At 40.7% G+C, this 18989-nt stretch overlaps 2 protein-coding genes across 2 annotated transcripts; one reads left to right on the forward strand and one right to left on the reverse strand.

Moving 5' to 3' along the window:
- Positions 1-812: 812 nt before the first annotated feature.
- On the forward strand, positions 813-8364 carry LOC137296957 (uncharacterized). Its single transcript, XM_067828882.1, has 5 exons — positions 813-1178; positions 3595-3828; positions 5171-5401; positions 6575-6796; positions 7990-8364. Exons 1-5 carry the CDS (start codon positions 878-880, stop codon positions 8229-8231), a joined length of 1230 nt encoding a protein of 409 aa, XP_067684983.1. The 5' UTR covers positions 813-877; the 3' UTR covers positions 8232-8364.
- Positions 8365-11867: 3503 nt separating this feature from the next.
- On the reverse strand, positions 11868-18651 carry LOC137297050 (uncharacterized). The gene is made up of 4 exons (XM_067829004.1): positions 18411-18651; positions 15707-15961; positions 14242-14687; positions 11868-11952 (listed from the first exon to the last, which is right to left on the reverse strand). Exons 1-3 carry the CDS (start codon positions 18649-18651, stop codon positions 14266-14268), a joined length of 918 nt encoding a protein of 305 aa, XP_067685105.1. The 3' UTR covers positions 11868-11952; positions 14242-14265.
- Between the last annotated feature and the right edge of the window lie 338 nt (positions 18652-18989).

Genomic DNA, 18989 nt, shown 5'->3' on the forward strand with positions numbered 1-18989 from the left:
AAAACTTATATATCACATCAGCTACACCCCAAGGTTCAATGTCATTTCATAGGCTGTGACACCTGGGTATGAAAAATGCTCAAAAATGCTTCTCGTACGCAAGAACCAAGATCATCATTTTTCATGTGGGGAGCCACCTAAGTCCTCTTCGCATTCAACAGCGTCTGGCGACAATGAAGCTTCAAGATCCAATAGATACACCAGTGCCATGAACCGTGACCAGGGGAGCCACCTGCCCATCACCGGGGGCTTATTGCTTATTCAGTGTCGCATTGGTAATAAAAGTGAAATTCCTTTTTTTGTCATTTACCCTATGTTCCCAGTTTTTCTCAAGCACATATTTGGCCTGCCATTGCATGTGTTTGTGATGGATGTCACTTGTTGGGCAGAATAATATTCAGTAATTCAGAGTAAATATAGACATTTGTATAATGTACTTGGTTAAATCAATTAAATAGTCGCTTGTCATACCGGGTTCAGGACCCGGTTCGATTCCCTTAAATGGTTACAATTATGTGTGAACCCTTTCCCTGTTTTCCCGGTTGTGATATTGTTGGAACCACGCTCCAACGGCGTAAAACAGTACTCTGAACAGAAATGATTTTGAAGGTCAATATCATACCCATGTGTCTTTGGGGAAAATAATCTTGAGCTATCTCATTTACAAATGTATGTCACATATCTCCAACAGTTATTTATCAGATAATCTGTATGTCGCAAAGGGAATACAAAATCACATAAACTTTTCATCGCCCGCAGAAGTAAACAAGTCGTAAAACAAAAGCACCACGTACTCTCACACTATTTTTATGTTTGCTGCGGTTGTCGTCTGCCCACGACGTCTTCTGCCCTTGAAGCTGCATTGTGTGGATCCATTATGTATCGACACATGATGCGTGTTTCCGTTTTCGTGTCGTTGTCGACGATGTCGCTACTAAGCGGAGTCACAGCCACTTCTCTCGGCACAACCAGGAAGTGCATGTCTGGGAGAAAAGACACAGCAGACGACACTAACTGTCATTACTACTGGAACTGCTTCAACGACGTTGCGTACAAGAAAGCGTGTCCACCCTACCTTTGTTTCAACGATGTTACGGGGACCTGTGATGACGCTGCCAACGTCACATGCAGCTGCGTATGTCCATTTGAGAAATCAGACAAGGCTCCAGATGTTCCAGGTACGATTCTAGATTCAATAATATTTGCAGGAAATGGATGTGTGTGAGTTGGAAATTGTATTAGCTGCATTTTTAATCGTGAGTGTTGTTCTTTCTTACGTGGTGAGGACAGGATATCATAGTTGGTGAGTCACTAAGCAGGGGATGTGGAATATTGCAGGGGTTTTGCGGTGGGGATCCCAGAAAATCTGCAAGATGGAGACATATTGATGGGCAAAAGAACCTATACACTACTGTTTTATGGTGACTATAACTGAAACAAACGAAAATTGATTGATTGATTTATTTATTTATTTATTTATTTATTTATGTTTGTTTTGTTTTATGGTCGTTTTTTATTTATTTTTTGTTATTTTGAAATGTTTCTTATTGCAGCCTTGTAATTTTCTATTTTTGTGACATTGGTATCTATTCCAGTTTTTAAAATGTATTTTTTTTGCCCACAGTTCTTTGAAGCACAGTGTCATGAAGATAACGAAAGAATATACAATATAGGGAACGGTTTTCTCGTCAAATGAAGCTGATATGCTTACTAAATGATACGTTCTCTCGACGAGAACCTGATGATGACAAATATATCTTAAAAGGTTATATTAAGCCATGCAAACAGAACTGAATGAAAGCAAAGCAGCACTTGTTTTTGTATATTTTCGGCAAATGTGTTTAAACGAGGGTAGGTGCAAATTACCCAGGTCAGTGGGTTATTTCAAATGAAGTGAAACCCCTGAAGATGTTCAATATATGAAACGCGTTATATTTTCTAGCTTCATGTTAGACTTGCGGTTTCTGTCCAGCCTTCTTATACAGTATGGTTCAAAATTATTGAGAATAGCTAAAGCATTTCATATTATTAAACGAGAACAAATCAGATAAAATTGAATGTATTGTGAAAGTGAACTGACCTTTTCATGTTGTGTAGGTAACATTATAATATTTTATCAAGGCTCCTTGAGCTTCACGGCACAGTCTAAGACGGGTAGGCATACTTCCTATCAGAGAGGTTAGTGTCTCGTGAGTTATGCTGTCCCAGTATCGGACCACTTCTCTCTTCATTTCTTCAATTTTTGTCAACCCCTTTTGATTCACACATTCCTTCGTCATCCCCCAAATGTTCTCAATGGGATTTAAGTCAGGGCTATATGCAGGAAATGGTAATGCAGTCACATTTTTCTCCTGAAACCACTGCTTGGCATGTTTTAGGATCATTATCTTGCTGCAAAATCTAGTCATTTCCATAAAACACATGTGCACTTGGAAGGAGAAAATTATCTAATATGTTAGTGTAGCGTTGACTTGTCAGATTTTCCTCAAACACACACAGCGGGGTCGTTCCTAATAAGGATATCCCTCCCCATACATGAAACTTTGGGCTGTATTTAGGTCGTCGATACAACGGTATCGATACAATTGTCCATATTTTCACATTATTGGGATATACCCATATTGAGCTTTCATCAGTAAAAATCACATTTTCCCAGTCAAAGTTTTCATGTGCCAAACACCACTCAACACGCCTGTCTTTATGTTCTTGTTTCATGAGAGGAGAAGGAATTCCAGTCTTTTTCTCCCATCCAAGATCAATCAAATTTCTTCTAACTGTAGATTTTGAAACAACTGTTGATCCCCTTTCTATCATTTCATACCTGATGTTGGAGATGCTTGCCCTTTGCTTTTTAGACGCTAAAATTCCCAGCCGGACGTGATCTGAGAAGTCCAATTTTCTGGGTCTCCCTGCTCCTTTCTGGTGCCCAAAATCCTTTCCCTCTTTAAAATTCTTCCTAATCCTATACACAGTAGAAAGAGTTCCTGTTCTCTCTGCCAATGTATTTACATCATCAATTCCTTGATTACACAACTCAAAAATCAACCTTCTTTTATCTTCAGCAGACATTGTTGACAGTGCTGAGGAAAATGACGTCTGCTACAAATTCAGGGGAGGTAGCTCTAATTGTACTATACTCAGTAGGCCAAGATGAGTTACCTCCCTTATACCATTACTTAGTTTTAAGTATCAGTGAATCAGTTGAGGTGTTAGGATAGCTCAAAGTAAGAAGAAAAATTCTCAATAATTATGAACCAGACTATACAAGATACAAAATATCAAGCAATAACTCTCGTGTGTTATTTTGGCACTACGATCAAGCAGAAAAACTACGTTTTACGATGGTGCAATTCTGTTGTAATGACTTTAAGTGGTCAGGCTCGCTAAATGGGTTTATACACGTAATTCCACTTTCGTAGAACGGTGCTCATGCTATTGATCACTGAATTGTCTGGTCCAGAGTCTATTATTTACAGACCACCGCGGTATAGCTGGATTATGAGTGTGAAAAAACAAGCAAACAGATCTCTTTTATTAATTTATGCACTTCAGTTCCGATCACTGATTAAAAAATGACATTGTGACATCTTGCAGGGTTCGCCATGGCAGCCGTCGAGCAACTGTGTTCTGGTGGTGCAAACATCATTCCACATCCGAGTGAGTGCCAAAAGTACTACAACTGCTCAGTGGCCTCAACGACCCCTGACGTTTACTTGACAAAATTCGAAGCCGAGTGCATGTACCCTCAAGCCTTTTCCACCGTCAACTTGCGTTGCCAGGACTTCCGAACGGTGGACTGTGGGCAGAGAGCTGTCAAGCTTGACTACTGTGAGTAAATATATAATTTGTATTAATTTTGCTGTTATGGTGAAATCCCAACTCCCTGCGCCGTGATAAAGGAATCATCTGTGTATAGCTACGATGGGACATTATTCAGTGAATCGAAGAATTAATGTTCTGACACCCATTTTTTGCGAAGAATGGCATCGGATGGTCAGACTCGCTGACTCGGAAGATGTATGTCATCGTATGCCAGTTGTTTTGATCGATGCTCATGATGTTAGTCACTGGATTGTGACTTTCAGACTCTATAATATACAAACCCGCCGTCATATAGCGGCGTTATATGGAACGGATATATAAGTATTATTGCTCCTCAAATATGAAACTACAGCTCCTAAACGAATAGCCAAAGGTAGAATACTAGTCAGTGCAACGTCTCTTTGGTTTACAAAGAACACTTCATCTTGGGGTTATACCTTTGGTTTTCTCAACACAAAGATGTAATGTTGATAGCGAAACAGAATGAATTCTGTCACAATGTCTGCCTCTAGGTGTGACGATATCTCATCTGACACACTATGTGTACATTGTGCCCAAGGCGTGTTTTTTGCCCAAGATAGCACCTAAATATCCTATATTTTACACTTTTAATGTCCCCTGGTGGCTTCGTTGGTGTTGTACCTGATACGGTTACACAATGGTGTTTTAGGCCATACTTTATGTTTGTTTCTTTAGGTTTTAATGATTTAGATTTTAAAAAGGCACATGTAGTCTTCGCACACGAGTTACAAAACTCCAAACGATCTGGTTCCGTGTCCTTTCTTGCGAATGTCCTTTCATTAATAAACACCAGTGATTTCTTGGGAACCGGGAAAACCTTTAAGATCGGGCGGATACAAACGCATTAATTGTAACCATACAACTCTTAACCTTTGATTGTCATCCTGTCCCGCTAACGCCGGACTTTCCTTATTACAACGATAAGGATCATTGAATAGTCTGGTCCAGATTAATTTTAAGCAATATAATGTTGAATGCAGCATTAAATAACAACAAACAAAAAAACCCAAACCAAAACAACACAAAAAGAAAACCAAAAAAAACAAAAAAAACCCAAAAAAACCCCAAACAAACCCAAAACATTAGGTTCCAGTTGTATACACCCAAACAATACAGCCATATTAACATGTCCTACAGGGGAACAGCCGCTGGATATGTTCACCCAGTACATGACTGTATTTGTTGCGGTGATGTAGCATAGTAGTCTCGTCGAACGCCCAGGTTCGATTCCCAAAACGGTGAAAATGTTTGAAGACCATTTCTAATGTCCGGGATATTGCTGGAATGTTGTGTAAAACCATCCTCATGCACTCATAATTATGTTCAGGTGACTACTCCAAGAACAAGTGCACCGGCCCCAACTGTATCCCGTGCGCGTCGTCCCACCCCAGCTGCCAGGGTCTTGAGGACGGGGACAATCTCCATCAGGGGAGAGAGGGGACGGCTTTCTACGTCACGTGTGACAAGGAGAGGGCTATCGGATTCCATTCTTGTCCTGATGTGGGCGGCCTCAGACACGTTTTTCATCCGGACACACGTTCATGTAGACCATACACAGGTGAGGAAGGATGACAGTGTACGGATGGAGAACTTCTTTATTGTAGGCTCTAACACCGTTATCAAGCCTCTCAAAGACGTCATATATAGGTGAGATATGTTTCATGTGGTCTCTATGCATGTGAGATATGTTGTGAATTCACCTAGGTGGGACAGGTTTCATTTACAACGTACACGGGTGAGATATATTTCATGCGACCTTATGTAGGTGAGACATGTTTTATGCAAACCATACACAGGTAAGATTTATACAGGTGAGATGTTTCATGTAGACCTTATACTAGTGAGACATGTTTCATGTTGAAACCACCGAGGTGAGGCATGTTTCCCGTGGGCGTAATGCAAGTGAGATATGTTTCATGTAGACCTTGTACAGGTGTGACATGTTTCAGGTAAAACTTATCCAGGTGAGTAATCCAACTGGGCTATCCATATATACACCTTATCCATGGGGTATCTGTATGTTTTCAACATGTGCACGAAATCTTTATGGTGACTTTTTTGCAACTACTTTGAACTATATTCATTGACTAGATTCACTCTCAACAGTTAAATAACAATCTCGCATATTTTGCTTGAATGTGGGGATTTTACTCTTAAATGACAGCATTCCTAAGATATTCTTTATACTTTATCCGGACTTGTTTCAAACGTTTCTATTCACCTAATTTTAGCATATTTGAAATCAACTCTCTGGCAAATACAATTTTATCGATAGAGTCAGTTTTTACCTTTGCATAGGATATTCCTTGACTTCATTTAACTGTCAACGTCACTTTAATGCTAAATATTAGGTTGAGTATTGCCAAAATTTCCGAATTGCAATATACATGTATAGTGATATGTGTTGGAGTATATGTGTATTGTGATATGTGTTGGAGTATATGTGTATGGTGATATGTGTTGGAGTATTGTAAGATGAATTGCAGTATGTTGTTGAAGTGTTACACTTGGTTTAATCGCACCATTTACATAAAGCAATATCATTTTACAATTGCCCCATTTCTATTCATTTGTTTCAAATGAAACTGTTTCCGAATTTAAGATTTCGCTCAAAGGTTTGGAACTCGAGATTGCTGTGAGTACAACAATGCATAGATCTAGTATGTATCCATTAGTATATCACACATTTACCGTTGAAATGTGAGAAACATACAAACATCCCTGTCAACAGAAGTAATCAGCTACATCTGTGCTATGGGTGCTACGAAAGTAGAGCACCCGACCATGTGTAACCGTTACTACGACTGCTCTGCATACACCGGCGGCGACAGCAGCGTCTACCCCGCTTACCTAAAGGAGTGCGACTACCCCGACCTCTTCTCCAGCGTCAACCTGCGGTGCCAGCCCCACGACACCGTGTCCTGTGGAACAAGGACAGAGACCAAGCGTCCCTGTAAGTATAAATGTGTGGGTGAGAGTAGTTTTACGCCGCTTTAGCAATATTCCAGCAATATGATGACAGGGGACACCAGATGTGGGTAAATGAGCCACTATCCCCCGAATCATGTCAGATGACTGACCGCTAAGTCAAGAAATTGTCATGAAGATGTTTGTCCCCACTTACGACTTGGATTTGTTCCCGAGTAGCCTTAATGGATGTGCGCGGGCGCGCGTTGGCTGGGAGGGATGAGTTGTCAGTTCACACAAGCTCCATAATCTATCGATTCGTACACTAACACCATGTATGATTATTGGTTTCTATAATATTTCCACAGGTTCGTGTGGCTTTTGAAATAGGACCCGTGAAGATATGGGTTTCAATTGGTCTTCAGCAACCCATGTCTGTCGTAACAGTATAACTATATAACGGAATCGTGTGGTCAGGCTGGCTGGCTTGCTTGACATATGTCATCGTATCCCTTCGTATTCCCTTCAATTGATTGATGCTTATGTTGTTGATCACTTGATTGTCTGGTCCAGACTCGACTTACAGAACACCGCCATATAGCTGACGTCCAGCGTAAACCTAAACTCACTGAGTGAATATCTCTTTCATGTGAGAAGAGTTACGGCTTCAAGCGGCAGTAAAATGATTGTGGCATTCTTTTATAAATCAGTTGAGTCGTTATGTTCTCAAGGCGAAATTTCTTCAGGTCATGTTTGACATACTGCTGCTTTACACGCATGTAACTAACTTCTAACTTAATTACGATAAAGATGTTTTGCAAATATATCTTTTAAAGAAATTTTTATAATTTTTTTAGTTTTTGTTTTTGGCCTGGAATTGGATGTGTTTACTTGTAACTCTATTCTTTCCATTTTCCATTTTCGATGCACAATTTGAAATTAGGAACGCCTGAGGTGTAAGTAAATGCTTCCTCCCCCACTTTGCTTCGCGGAATTAATTTCCAGGGATCTGTTTTGTCAAGTATTTTGTTTGGTCAAAGATCATATTTGTTAGTTTAATTTTTCACAGTATCCCAGCTATGTTGGATACATAAACCAAGTCAGAAAGCTTGACTAGTGGATCCCGGTAGTCGCACTTTGCAAATCGACCAATTTCAATCATGACAGAAAAGAATACACGTTTAGCGGTGGAACCCGCTCTATTGGATTTTATTGAAAAAATAGCTCTTTCTTTTATAGGTGACTACAAGCTGTCATGCTCCGACCCGCCATGCGCCACCTGCCAAGACGAAAATTTCGCCAGCTGCGTTGGCTTTCCCGACGGCAAGAACGTCTTTAAAACCAGAGAGGGGTCACCCCATTACGTCACTTGTCAAGGGGAGAGAACTACCGCTCTGCACATCTGTGGTCTCGAGGGACTGTTTTATACGGAGTTCTCGCCCATCACGCAACAGTGTGAAGTCAGGATACCCCTTTCCTAGAATTCTTTAACCCTAAGACGAAGATTTGTATCTGTAAGATAACTTTCAAGGTCATTTGAAAAATTCTAACCAATACATCGTACATGCATGATCAACGCATTCTACCAAATAAAATGCAAGTATAATAATACAACGAACACTTTCCTGTTTCTTTGATCCGTGGACATCCGGGTTAGTACTGATCTTCAGACACCCATACTTATCCTAAAAGGTGAGTAACGGGAGCATGTGTTCATGCACGCTAACGTGGTTGACACATGCAATCATATTCCAAATGCGAACATCAATGGCCATGCTGCAGATCTCTGAATTGTCTGGTCCATACTCGATTATTTACATACCGCCGCCATGTAACTGGAATAGTCTTCAGTGAGTCCTATTTCTTTTGTGTGTTTCTTCAGCATGATTTATTCTTTCTTAAGCTGTACGTGTAAAAAGCAATAGTAAACTCTGTAGTTCGAGTTATCCGGCATGTGGATGCTAACTGAGCAAATTGATGACTCAGTAAACTTCGAGACAGCCGCATGTTCGACACAAAGGTTTTGGACTGTATTGAAATATACTGAAGAGAAAATTTGGGATGACATGAAAGGACAAGTGATTCTTATTGTTTCTTGCTTTCTTCTCAAGTTGTCTATCGCATAGCTTGTGAAAAAATAACTAAGTCTTGTGCTGTCATGTCATCTTTTTTCCCTTCAGTACATGTAATAATGTCACAATATCGCCTCAATCAAAAGGCATTTGCGTATGTCCACTGCCCGCTGAGAAGAGATGCTTTTTCAGGCGAGCTACCATCAGTACAAGTTCGAATCTCACACTCTACCTTAATGTGGCTTTGGGGACTGACTGTCGCTCTCGCAGTGGCGATAGCTCCGCGTTATCCGACAACAGGAATATTTTCAGCCCATGTGTGTATTATCTATATATTTACAGTCAATTCGCTGTACGTTAACAAAAAAAAAAGATCAAAGCACTGCGTGTCGAAAAGGGTAGCTTAGACACTGTGCTTTAAGGAAGGTCGGTTCATGTTCTGTATGATGCTGGCCCACGCAATTTGCGTTGACAAAGGAGATGTACGCACATGGTATCAACAAAGGACGGCGTTGCACTGTGTATTAGCAAGCGTATCGAAGAACTGCGAGCTAGCGAAGGACAGTCCACGCATTGCATGCTGCATGACTTGACTCATTAGGGAGTTGATCTGATTAAAAGAATCCAGAGGGAACAATCACGCGCCTCGGGCATGTACTAGTTGCGTGGACATGTGCGCTATAAATATCTTATCATGTGTGTAAACAAAGTCCGATAAACACGCTGTGCGTAAAAATGAACGTGTCTAAAATTAAAAAAATAGTTTAATGTTTACTGTCTGCCCTAACCTTCCTTTTTACGGGCCAAATAATAATGTATTTGTTTTATAATAAAGTCCATCAACCTGTCTCTCGTGTACACGCAGAGGCCAAATATGGCTTGAGGAAAAACATAGTAGAGGCAAGTGGTCAGATTCGGTCAACTGTCAATCTGTTGTCCGGGGTGACCTTTACCTACATACGACAATCATAGTAGGGTTTCGTTATAGCACTGAGACAGCACAGCCTGGAATATACACCCCGTTTTGCAACCATGTCAAGAATCGAATCCAGAATCAAGGGTGTCGTGCGAATGTTTTGAGAACTGACAGTCCATAAAGCCTGGGGCATACTCTAGAATGTATACCGTTTGAAAAAAGTAGGGGATAGATCGATAAGTGCAAATGATGAAGTCAGAGAAGAAACAGATGATGAAGAGAAACTTAGGTAGAATGTGACAATTTATTCCATTCCTTTTGAAATGTTTCATCTGTATGGATATAATTTATGTTACTTTTTTCTCACATGCATTGGCATTGGCTTGTGGTATGCTCGCAAAATGGGCTATCCCCGACTTTTTTTAAATGTATGTTGCAACAAATCTATCGCCCTGCTGCCTTGGTCTTTGGGCAAACTCAAAACAACATCCATTCATTCAAAAGAGTTTTATTTTTATTGAAATAAATAAATCTGAAAGCAGTATGTACATATATGGTACACGAAACATATTCTACAAAATATGTACACATCTTTTTCATCCTAATCAGAATCAGTCAACAAGTTCATTGAAGACGGGCAATTTTCTATTTCAAATCAAATCGTCAGACCCCGTCTCTTTCCGTAACCGCTTTTCGGTATGTCACGAATGAAACGAGTGGTTACAGATGGTACAAAGTATGAGATAATCATTAAGATCGACATATTTCAATAAATTGTCTCTATTCCTCCAAAGACTTTCGAAAATTGGTCTGCAAATGAGACAATCAGACTCTCTGACTGGGTTCTGAAATGCCATCGTACTCAAATGCGTAGATCGATGCTCATGCTGCTGATCACTGGGTTGTCTGGACTCGATCATTTATATTTTTGAAAGTGAAGCCAAAGAGGTGCAACTTTCAGTCTGTGGAGAAGGTGTACATCTGACCCTACTGATGTCATGTAAAAATATAATTGATCGTGTTGATAGTACTCACATGCTATTTACAAACTGAAAGAAGAGATTAGTGAAAAGGACACATATCGTGAACATTACAGTCTGAAGAGAAAGGTGGACCCGATCACAACACTATGTTTTAGACACAAACATGAACACTGCATTTAGCACTAACGTGAACACTACACTGAACGGTGTGTTCAGGGCAGTATTGTGAACATAATGTCAGCGGCTGTGAGAACACTGCGTTGTGAACACCAAATGTGAATTGATGCAGTGAACACTGCAGTGAACACTAATGTGAACAATAACTTGTGGGTAGATCCATGAACACTACATTAATCAGCTCATTCCAATGTTGTCTCTGCGCTCTGGAAGTTGATGTGAATATTTTGCTGTCGATACTCAGGCGATCGTGCCACTGCCTTGTGAACTCGACATTGTAGACACTGCATCGTGAACACTCATCATGAAACTGCACCGTGAACACGTATCGTGACACTGTCATGTGAACACAACAACGTAGCCACTGCACTGTGAACACTTATCGGGACAACCGCTTTGTGAACACCGAAGGCTGTAGTAAACACTGCGGCTAGCTGAACAGCATGTGTGAACAACCAAAAGATTTAAATCACGTGAGTTACTACTTTGTGGACACTTAGAGATACGTGACTGCTGAACGCTTAGCAATACACACGGAACATAAACTAGAAGCTAAAAATGAAAGCGGATCTTTGGACACTTATCACGGGACGGACATCTGTAAATAAACATACTCGAAACAACTTTGACATTACGGGTGCAGTTGACAGCCAATACATGCTGAACAATAACGAAACGCAAAAATTCTTGTGTTGCCACCTATCTATAGTGCGCAATGCCGGCAACAACAGAAAATACGTGTTTGGTCACAAACCAAAATATTGATTCCATTTACAAGTAGGTATTGGTGTGTTCGAATACAAAATACACATTCTGTAAACTGAATTCAAGGACGCAAAAGAAAGATGGGGCCATCAGCATCTATTTAGACAGTATAGCTACTGATCACAGTAAGTAAATACGACTTCACAGGACTCAATACATTAGGAACATTACAACGTTGACGACGACAGACAACTGAGAACGTGACGGCAGATGAAAAAACGATGCACTGCTAGGAACACGACGGAAGTTATGCTTTGGTTGGTGGGAGACGGAATCACAATCCGGGTTCCTGAAAAAGTTGAGTGTAAATTGGTCTTATTATATAAAACGTAAGTCCTGAAGGCAGGCAACACCCAGGAAACAGTTCAAACACATAATAAAGATATAGCATATTTCATCTTAAACATTTCAAACTTGTACTCTGTTTTCATTTTGATCACCGACCCAATAGAATTGTAAATATATAATATATCCACAAAAAGGTAATAAATTCATTAGTAAGAGATGAATATGTAGAGTTCAATACTCTGCTGTCTCTAAGTGATTTTAAAGTTAAACGCGCATCGGACGTTACTGACGTTTCATACAAATAGCAGCGCAAGACACTTTTCACGTCCATAAGAAATCTCTGCTAAAAGCTGAGTCGACAAAACTGTCTGCATCACGAGTATGTGCTTGTTTGATGTTGACAGTGCCATGTAAAGCTAGATTATGTTAGTCGAAATAAATCCATAATGTAAACAACGAGTTTTGCTGGGTAAAAAGAATGAAGGTCAGACATACTTGTGTCTGGACATAATCTTTTTCTTTCAAATGGTTTGCCAACATGAGCAGACCTACCCAGTTAAGGTCAATAAAAAAGCACCATTAACAGGCCAAGTTCTAAATCAAGGACAGAACCTGGCACATCAAACAGCTTACAAACTCAGCTGGCAGAGATTAACGACCGATGCCAGCTCTGACTTAAAACATTAAACCAGTAAAAAATAATGAAGAGAACGCAGGTTTGTGTTGTCATGGAGTATTCAAGTCACAGTCTTCCGTGACGTCGTCGACGATGGGAGAGTATCAATTTGCAGTTGCAAAGTAGTTGTGAAGCCGTTCGTCCGACACATACAATGTTTGTCTGTGTCCCACTTTCAAACAACAGCCTCTCTTTTCCCCAGTCTGTGAAGCCAATGGCCCTAGCTTAGTGAAGCCGTGCACGGGCTTAACGTGTAATCCGTCTATCAACAACACGCGGACGTGTTGGTTTAGATGATTTCGATCTTCCGCTAGTTCATAGAGCGTCACAGTTATTGTACACACTTCATATAGGGCTGATGTTTAAGGTAACAATGTGAACCCATTTCGCGTGTGTATTGTCCTGATTTACTTGTGACAGGCAAATCGGTACCATCACTACGGACTCCACCGCCATGTTGGAACACGTCAGATGACGTCGTTTATGAGGATTGGTGGTTCGTTTGAATCGAAATTCTTCTCATTTCAGGTCTTTTTATCTTATCTCGTTTGAAATTCTTATGTAAAGTGTCGCCAAACGTGATTGAAATGAGATAAGCTTTGTTTCGTCGTGATGAGCTCGAAATGTACCGGCCACGCCTAACAAAACGCGTGATTGGTGCATACGTCTGGTTTTGTATAACCACGAACCTAAGGTCACGGCTACACAACACTTTACTTTATTTGGTTTAAAGGGACGATAACCCTGATCTTCAAATAATGAATGCTATTTTGTTGAACTTAGTCTTTTTCAAAAGAATTCTGGGTCGCTGGGTCCCAGCGTTCACTGAAAACGGTAGATTTCTATAGGGTGGGTGAGTGGGTTTATTATTACGCCGTCTTATTGGTCGCCGTTTTTAGTAATACTCCGACAATATCACAGATTTGACTTCGCATATTGTACTCATGTTGGCAACAGCACTCAGACCTTTGACGTGCCGAGCGAGCGCTGTAACTACTTGACTAACCAGTGTTGGTCTTGGAATAACGTGTGTGTTAGGCAGTGTGATGGGATTACTAACCCATCGAAATATTGCTAATGTGGCGATTATTTACGTCACTCACTCACTATTGGTAAATATTGTTTGGTAATAACATGTTTTTGGTAAAAAAATCAGAGGTTACATTGAAAAATCAAAATGTAACAAGAACATTGGAACCAGTTATAAACACAGATCAACCACAAGAATATTGGAAGCTATAACTCTCTTGCACTGGAATTGTGAGTGGATGGATTCAGTTTTATGATGCTTTTAGCAATTTTCCGTCATGTGGCACCAGAAATGAGCTTCACATATTTTACCCATGTGGGGAATCGAACGCGGGTCTTTGGCGAGACGAACCAACGCTTTAACCACTGGGCTACGCCAATGCCATTATTTATATTATTCTTTATTAGCTATGTATACTAGTGCCTTAACACTTAATGTAATGTATACTAGTGCCTTAACACTTAATGTAATGTATACTAGTACCTTAACACTTAATGTAATAAAGTCCAGTTTAGGTCGCCATGTGGGGAAAATATGTATTAATTAAATAATTAATTAATTATAATGATTTAACACATACTTACTGAATATTCTTCATGGTGGCCTTGCTATGAGTATACACAGGTTCTGGGCTCTGGGCGCTGGCTTGACCCGTCGGGGCAGTACCTTAGGTTCAGTAACCTACCCCCAGAGCATATGAAGGACACCCCGGGTATTTTCTCCTCCACTGGGTAGGTCCCGTCAATCAGACCATCACAGGAGGGCATGAGACCCCCACGTTCTCGGGGGATGCGGAACAAGTTTATACATTTGTTTGTCTCCAGGCTCAGGAACTGAGGTACCCGGAAGTTGATGTCCCTAGGGCACTGTGCGGTGGAGATGGTTCGTCCCTTGAGGCACTCCATGTACCATGGGCTCCACTCCCTCCCAGGGAAAGGGTTGCGTCCGTCGGGACGACCTTGACAGGACGGGAGGTTAACGGCGCAGGGGATGCAGTGGGAGACGGGGCACCAGTTTTGACGGTAATCACCTGAAACAGGAGTGAGTGAGTGTAGGTTTACGCCGCTTTTATCAGTATTTCACAACATCACGACGAGCGGAGCTGATGCTTCTTTGAACTATGAGTGAGTGAGTGAGTGAGTTTACACAGCAATATTCCAGCAATATCAAGGCGGGGGACGCTAGATGGGCTTCACGCATTCTATTGGAGAGGCGAACCCAGAGTCAGTTGGAGACCGAGCATAGAATATCATATGGGGTCTTGGATGTAGGATATTTCGTATACAGAATTAACAAACAGTATCGAAACATTTCTTCGCTGTAAACACTGATTCAGTGAGTTTTACGTCGCCCTAGCGCTTTAAACGGTCACGGAAACATTCATTCCACACTAAAAGTCTAAAATACAACAATAATGTCGGTATCAATTACATTAAAATCGAAACACAAATTAGCTGACATGAGTAAAATAATGGTTTTATTTTATCACAAATTTTGTTTGTTTAACGCCGCGCTCAGCAATATTCCATCTATATGGCGGTGGTCTGCAATAGTCGAGTCTGGGCCCGACAATCAAGTGATCAACACCATCAGCATCGATCTACGCAAATGGGATATGATGACATTTGTCAGCCAAGCATTGAACACCCGGACCTTGATTTTCGAAGCTTAGCACTAAGAGAACTCCGAAAATCTAGGCCCCAATCTTCGCCTCTTACAGCAAGCAGTGGTGGTTGATAATATATTATGATAATGATCAATCAAGACTTGCCATTTTCACCTGACCTATCGTCGATTTTAAACATTTACTTACACTCAGGTCTTCAGCAACCCATGCTTGCCATAAAAGGCTTGTCGTAAGAGGCGACCAGCTGGATCGGGGGGTCAGGTTTGCTGACGTGGTTGACACATGTCATCGGTTCCCAATATCGATGCTCATGCTGTTGATCACTGGATTGTCTGGTCCAGACTCGATTATTTACAGACCGCCGCCATGTAGCTAGAATATTGCTGAGTGCGGCGTAAAACTCAACTCACTCACTCACTTACAAGCATTGATGGTCTCTTCCCTCGTGCCACAGTCGACCTCCTGGAAGTCCTGGCACCGGCTCGACCTCACGTCGAACAGCTTGGGGTAGGGGCACTCCTGCAAATGCTGCTTGAAGTATCGGGGGACATCCACATAGGTGTGGCTGCAGTTATAGTACAACTGACAGTGGTCTGGGTGTGGGAACACAGTCTCCCCACGGGCACATCGGTCCTCCACGGTGAGCGGGGGTGGGGCGACCGTTGCCGTTGGAGTACCTAGAATGCAAAAGGAAGCGTGTAGGCGCAAACATGCGCGTTATAGCTACAAGTACACATTTTTTAATCTCGAACTTCATGAACTCGATGTATCGTTTAACTCGATCTCTCGTCAAGGTCTGAAACAAGTTTTAATCTGAACAATAACTTCGAAAAAATCTGTCCCGAAGACTTCGAGTTATAAGATTTCACCTTACATGTTGGAAACAAGTAGGAGAACACAGAAATAGTTTAATACTGTTTACTGCTGTTGTCGAATTCAGTTGCCTTTTATTAACAAATTAAGTCATAAGAAAACTATATGGCGCCCTGTGTATTTTCTATTTACTCGGGGTATCCAATATATCCGTTCTCTTTACATGAACTACACATGGAAATCAATACTTTCAACGCACTAACCACTATTTTAACTAACTTTGAACTTCAAGTTGATTCCAAGAATACCAAAGTACATAGCAAGGCGATTGCTGAATTAGCATTTCAAACTACAGTAAGATAGAATAGAATAGTTAAACATTTAGTATACAACTACTACACAAGCAAAACTAGTGTGAAAACTGGTAAAGGAAACCGGGAAACATGGATACACACTAAACCTGGTGTTAACTTTCACGCCACTTTCTTTTGTGCATCAGTTTATAACAGACGTTATGAACCTGGACACAATTATCAAACAAATGGTAACCAAATAGTAAAACCAACGATGAAACACAGTAAAACAAATGAATAGTAAAACGGTAAAACAGAATTAGTAAAAAACGATAATAAAACATTGGAAAAATAAACAATCAACTAAACAGTAAAAGTAAAAATAAAACACGGTAATACAAATGATAAAAAATATTGTAAACCAAATAGTGAAACAGTAATGAAATAGTAAAACAAATGTCAAATTCATAGATATTTCGGGAAATTAAATGAATAAACTGTTCTGTGTATATATTGTAGATTGGGACACGTGGTGGTGTTTGGACAGGCTTGACACTGGAGTGTGGGTTTGGTCCAATATTTGCCAGACTACATTGACACCGGGGATTGCGCACATTCTAACTGTCTCATTGTTTACGTTGTTACAAGATTGTAACGCATGTTTTTCGCACATTTCCTATTGTCATGCTGCAACCCAACGAATTACGTCTTTCTAAGGCTAAACGATGGGAGACAGAGCGCATGTGATTATATATTCTGTTTTGAGAGAATACCACTAGCATAGCACGAACCAATGCCACCTTGGGTGTGGGTGTGTCACATTTTCCTTTCCCTTCGTCGTCCCTTTCCTCCTTGGCTTTCATCATTATATCAATATTGTAAATCAACTTTCCCAAACTACTTATTTAGGTTCCTGGATTCATGCCACATATGACTGAATACAGTTCTTTTAAACAATGTCATCTGAGAAGATTGAGAACCAAAAGACAAAATGCATTTGTGGTTATGACAAAATAATTTGTTTTGGAAACATTCACAGCTGGAAATGTTTAACCAGACGTTTCTTTAACAACACTACCCAAAGGAATTCTTAGATAAGAACCTTTTGATTTGAACAGTGTCACCTGAAAAGATTGACCTAAGCGTTTCCTTATTCAGGATTGTTTCAAATGGTCAAAGGCATCTGTGGTTATGTCAAAATATGTTTCATTTGGAACGGCGACACCTGACCATTTTAAACCAACCGTTTTCCTACAGAGGATTGTGTCCAACAGCCAAAGGCATTTGTAGTGATGATAATTCATATTACCATCAGCATTATTAGCATATAGGTCAAGGTCCGTTTTTCTTTGTGAAAAAGCAGTATTAAACTTTCGGAGGCGTTTCTAAATGCCTTGTAAGTTCTATTTGGAACGCTTGACCACGCGTCTAGCGATAATAACATGTCCTTGCCTACTGGACACGTAATTTTCATGTGCTTCATGTGCTAATTCAATGTCTACGTCTATTTTAGAGTGATAATAAATATGGAAAGTTCAGTGTTAATTCATTTTCCTGATAATTCAATTACGAAATGTCTACGTCTATAATATTACTGACAATTGAATGTCTAGGGGTGTAGTTCATAAATCTGTCACAATAAATACGTCTGAAGACCAGTGCTGACGTCAAATTGAGCGATGTAGGTCAGAGATGGCAATGATTCTGTATGCAAGTCCAGCAGTACCGACTACAGTGCTGTCAAGTTCTCGAAGGTTTTATTATTCATAAAAGTGTGGCTTATCTTATGGGCATATTTCTTTTTCTTTGTTTGCTTGTACATAATCGGATATGGACAAGACAATAAAGTGGTTGACATCATGATCACCCACTGAACCATCTGAGCCATATCAGCTTTAAATCCGCAGTAACTAGTTTATGAAAATACTTCATAACAGTTATGAAAATAATGATCAATGTCTTCGTCATCGTCATCATCACTACTAACAAGACACCTTTGACACGAGGATGTTGCACTCACCTCTGCCGCAGTCGTCCCAGAAGCTGCCGATGAAGACGCAGACGTTGAGTCTGGAGGAGAGAATAGTGCCTGGATGACACCGTGGCATCTCCACCGGGCGTCCCCACACACAGCGCCAGTGCCGGGCACAGTCGTTCTGGTCGCGAATCCACTGGAATGGTCTTTGACAAAGAGGCGCAAACTGATTCTGCGTCCATGCCATCGCAGCCAGCGACAGCAGCATCAACAACTTGTGCGTCATTCTTGATAAATAATGCCTGAAAAAAAATCTGTGATTGTAAGTCGCAATGGCTATGTTCCTTTGGCACAGGTTCGTTTGTTTTCGTTTTTTGGGGGGTAACAGTCCGATTTGAAAAGACGTTCTTGAAGTTAACGCGTCTTGAACATATTACTCCATCACGAATAACGCGTGTCTTATATAGCCAATGTAGCCGGATACAATTTCACGACAACTATGACGTCACGTGACAAAATCAGCCATCCCACTTCTGGTAGGATCTTTCGAAAGAAAGGCGCAAAGCCGTCAACAAACTGAACATAATCCGAGCCAAACACAGGTAGAGAAACTGTAACCCTCAT

This window comes from Haliotis asinina, chromosome 9, assembly GCF_037392515.1.
Source record: "Haliotis asinina isolate JCU_RB_2024 chromosome 9, JCU_Hal_asi_v2, whole genome shotgun sequence".
Lineage (NCBI taxonomy): Eukaryota > Metazoa > Mollusca > Gastropoda > Lepetellida > Haliotidae > Haliotis > Haliotis asinina.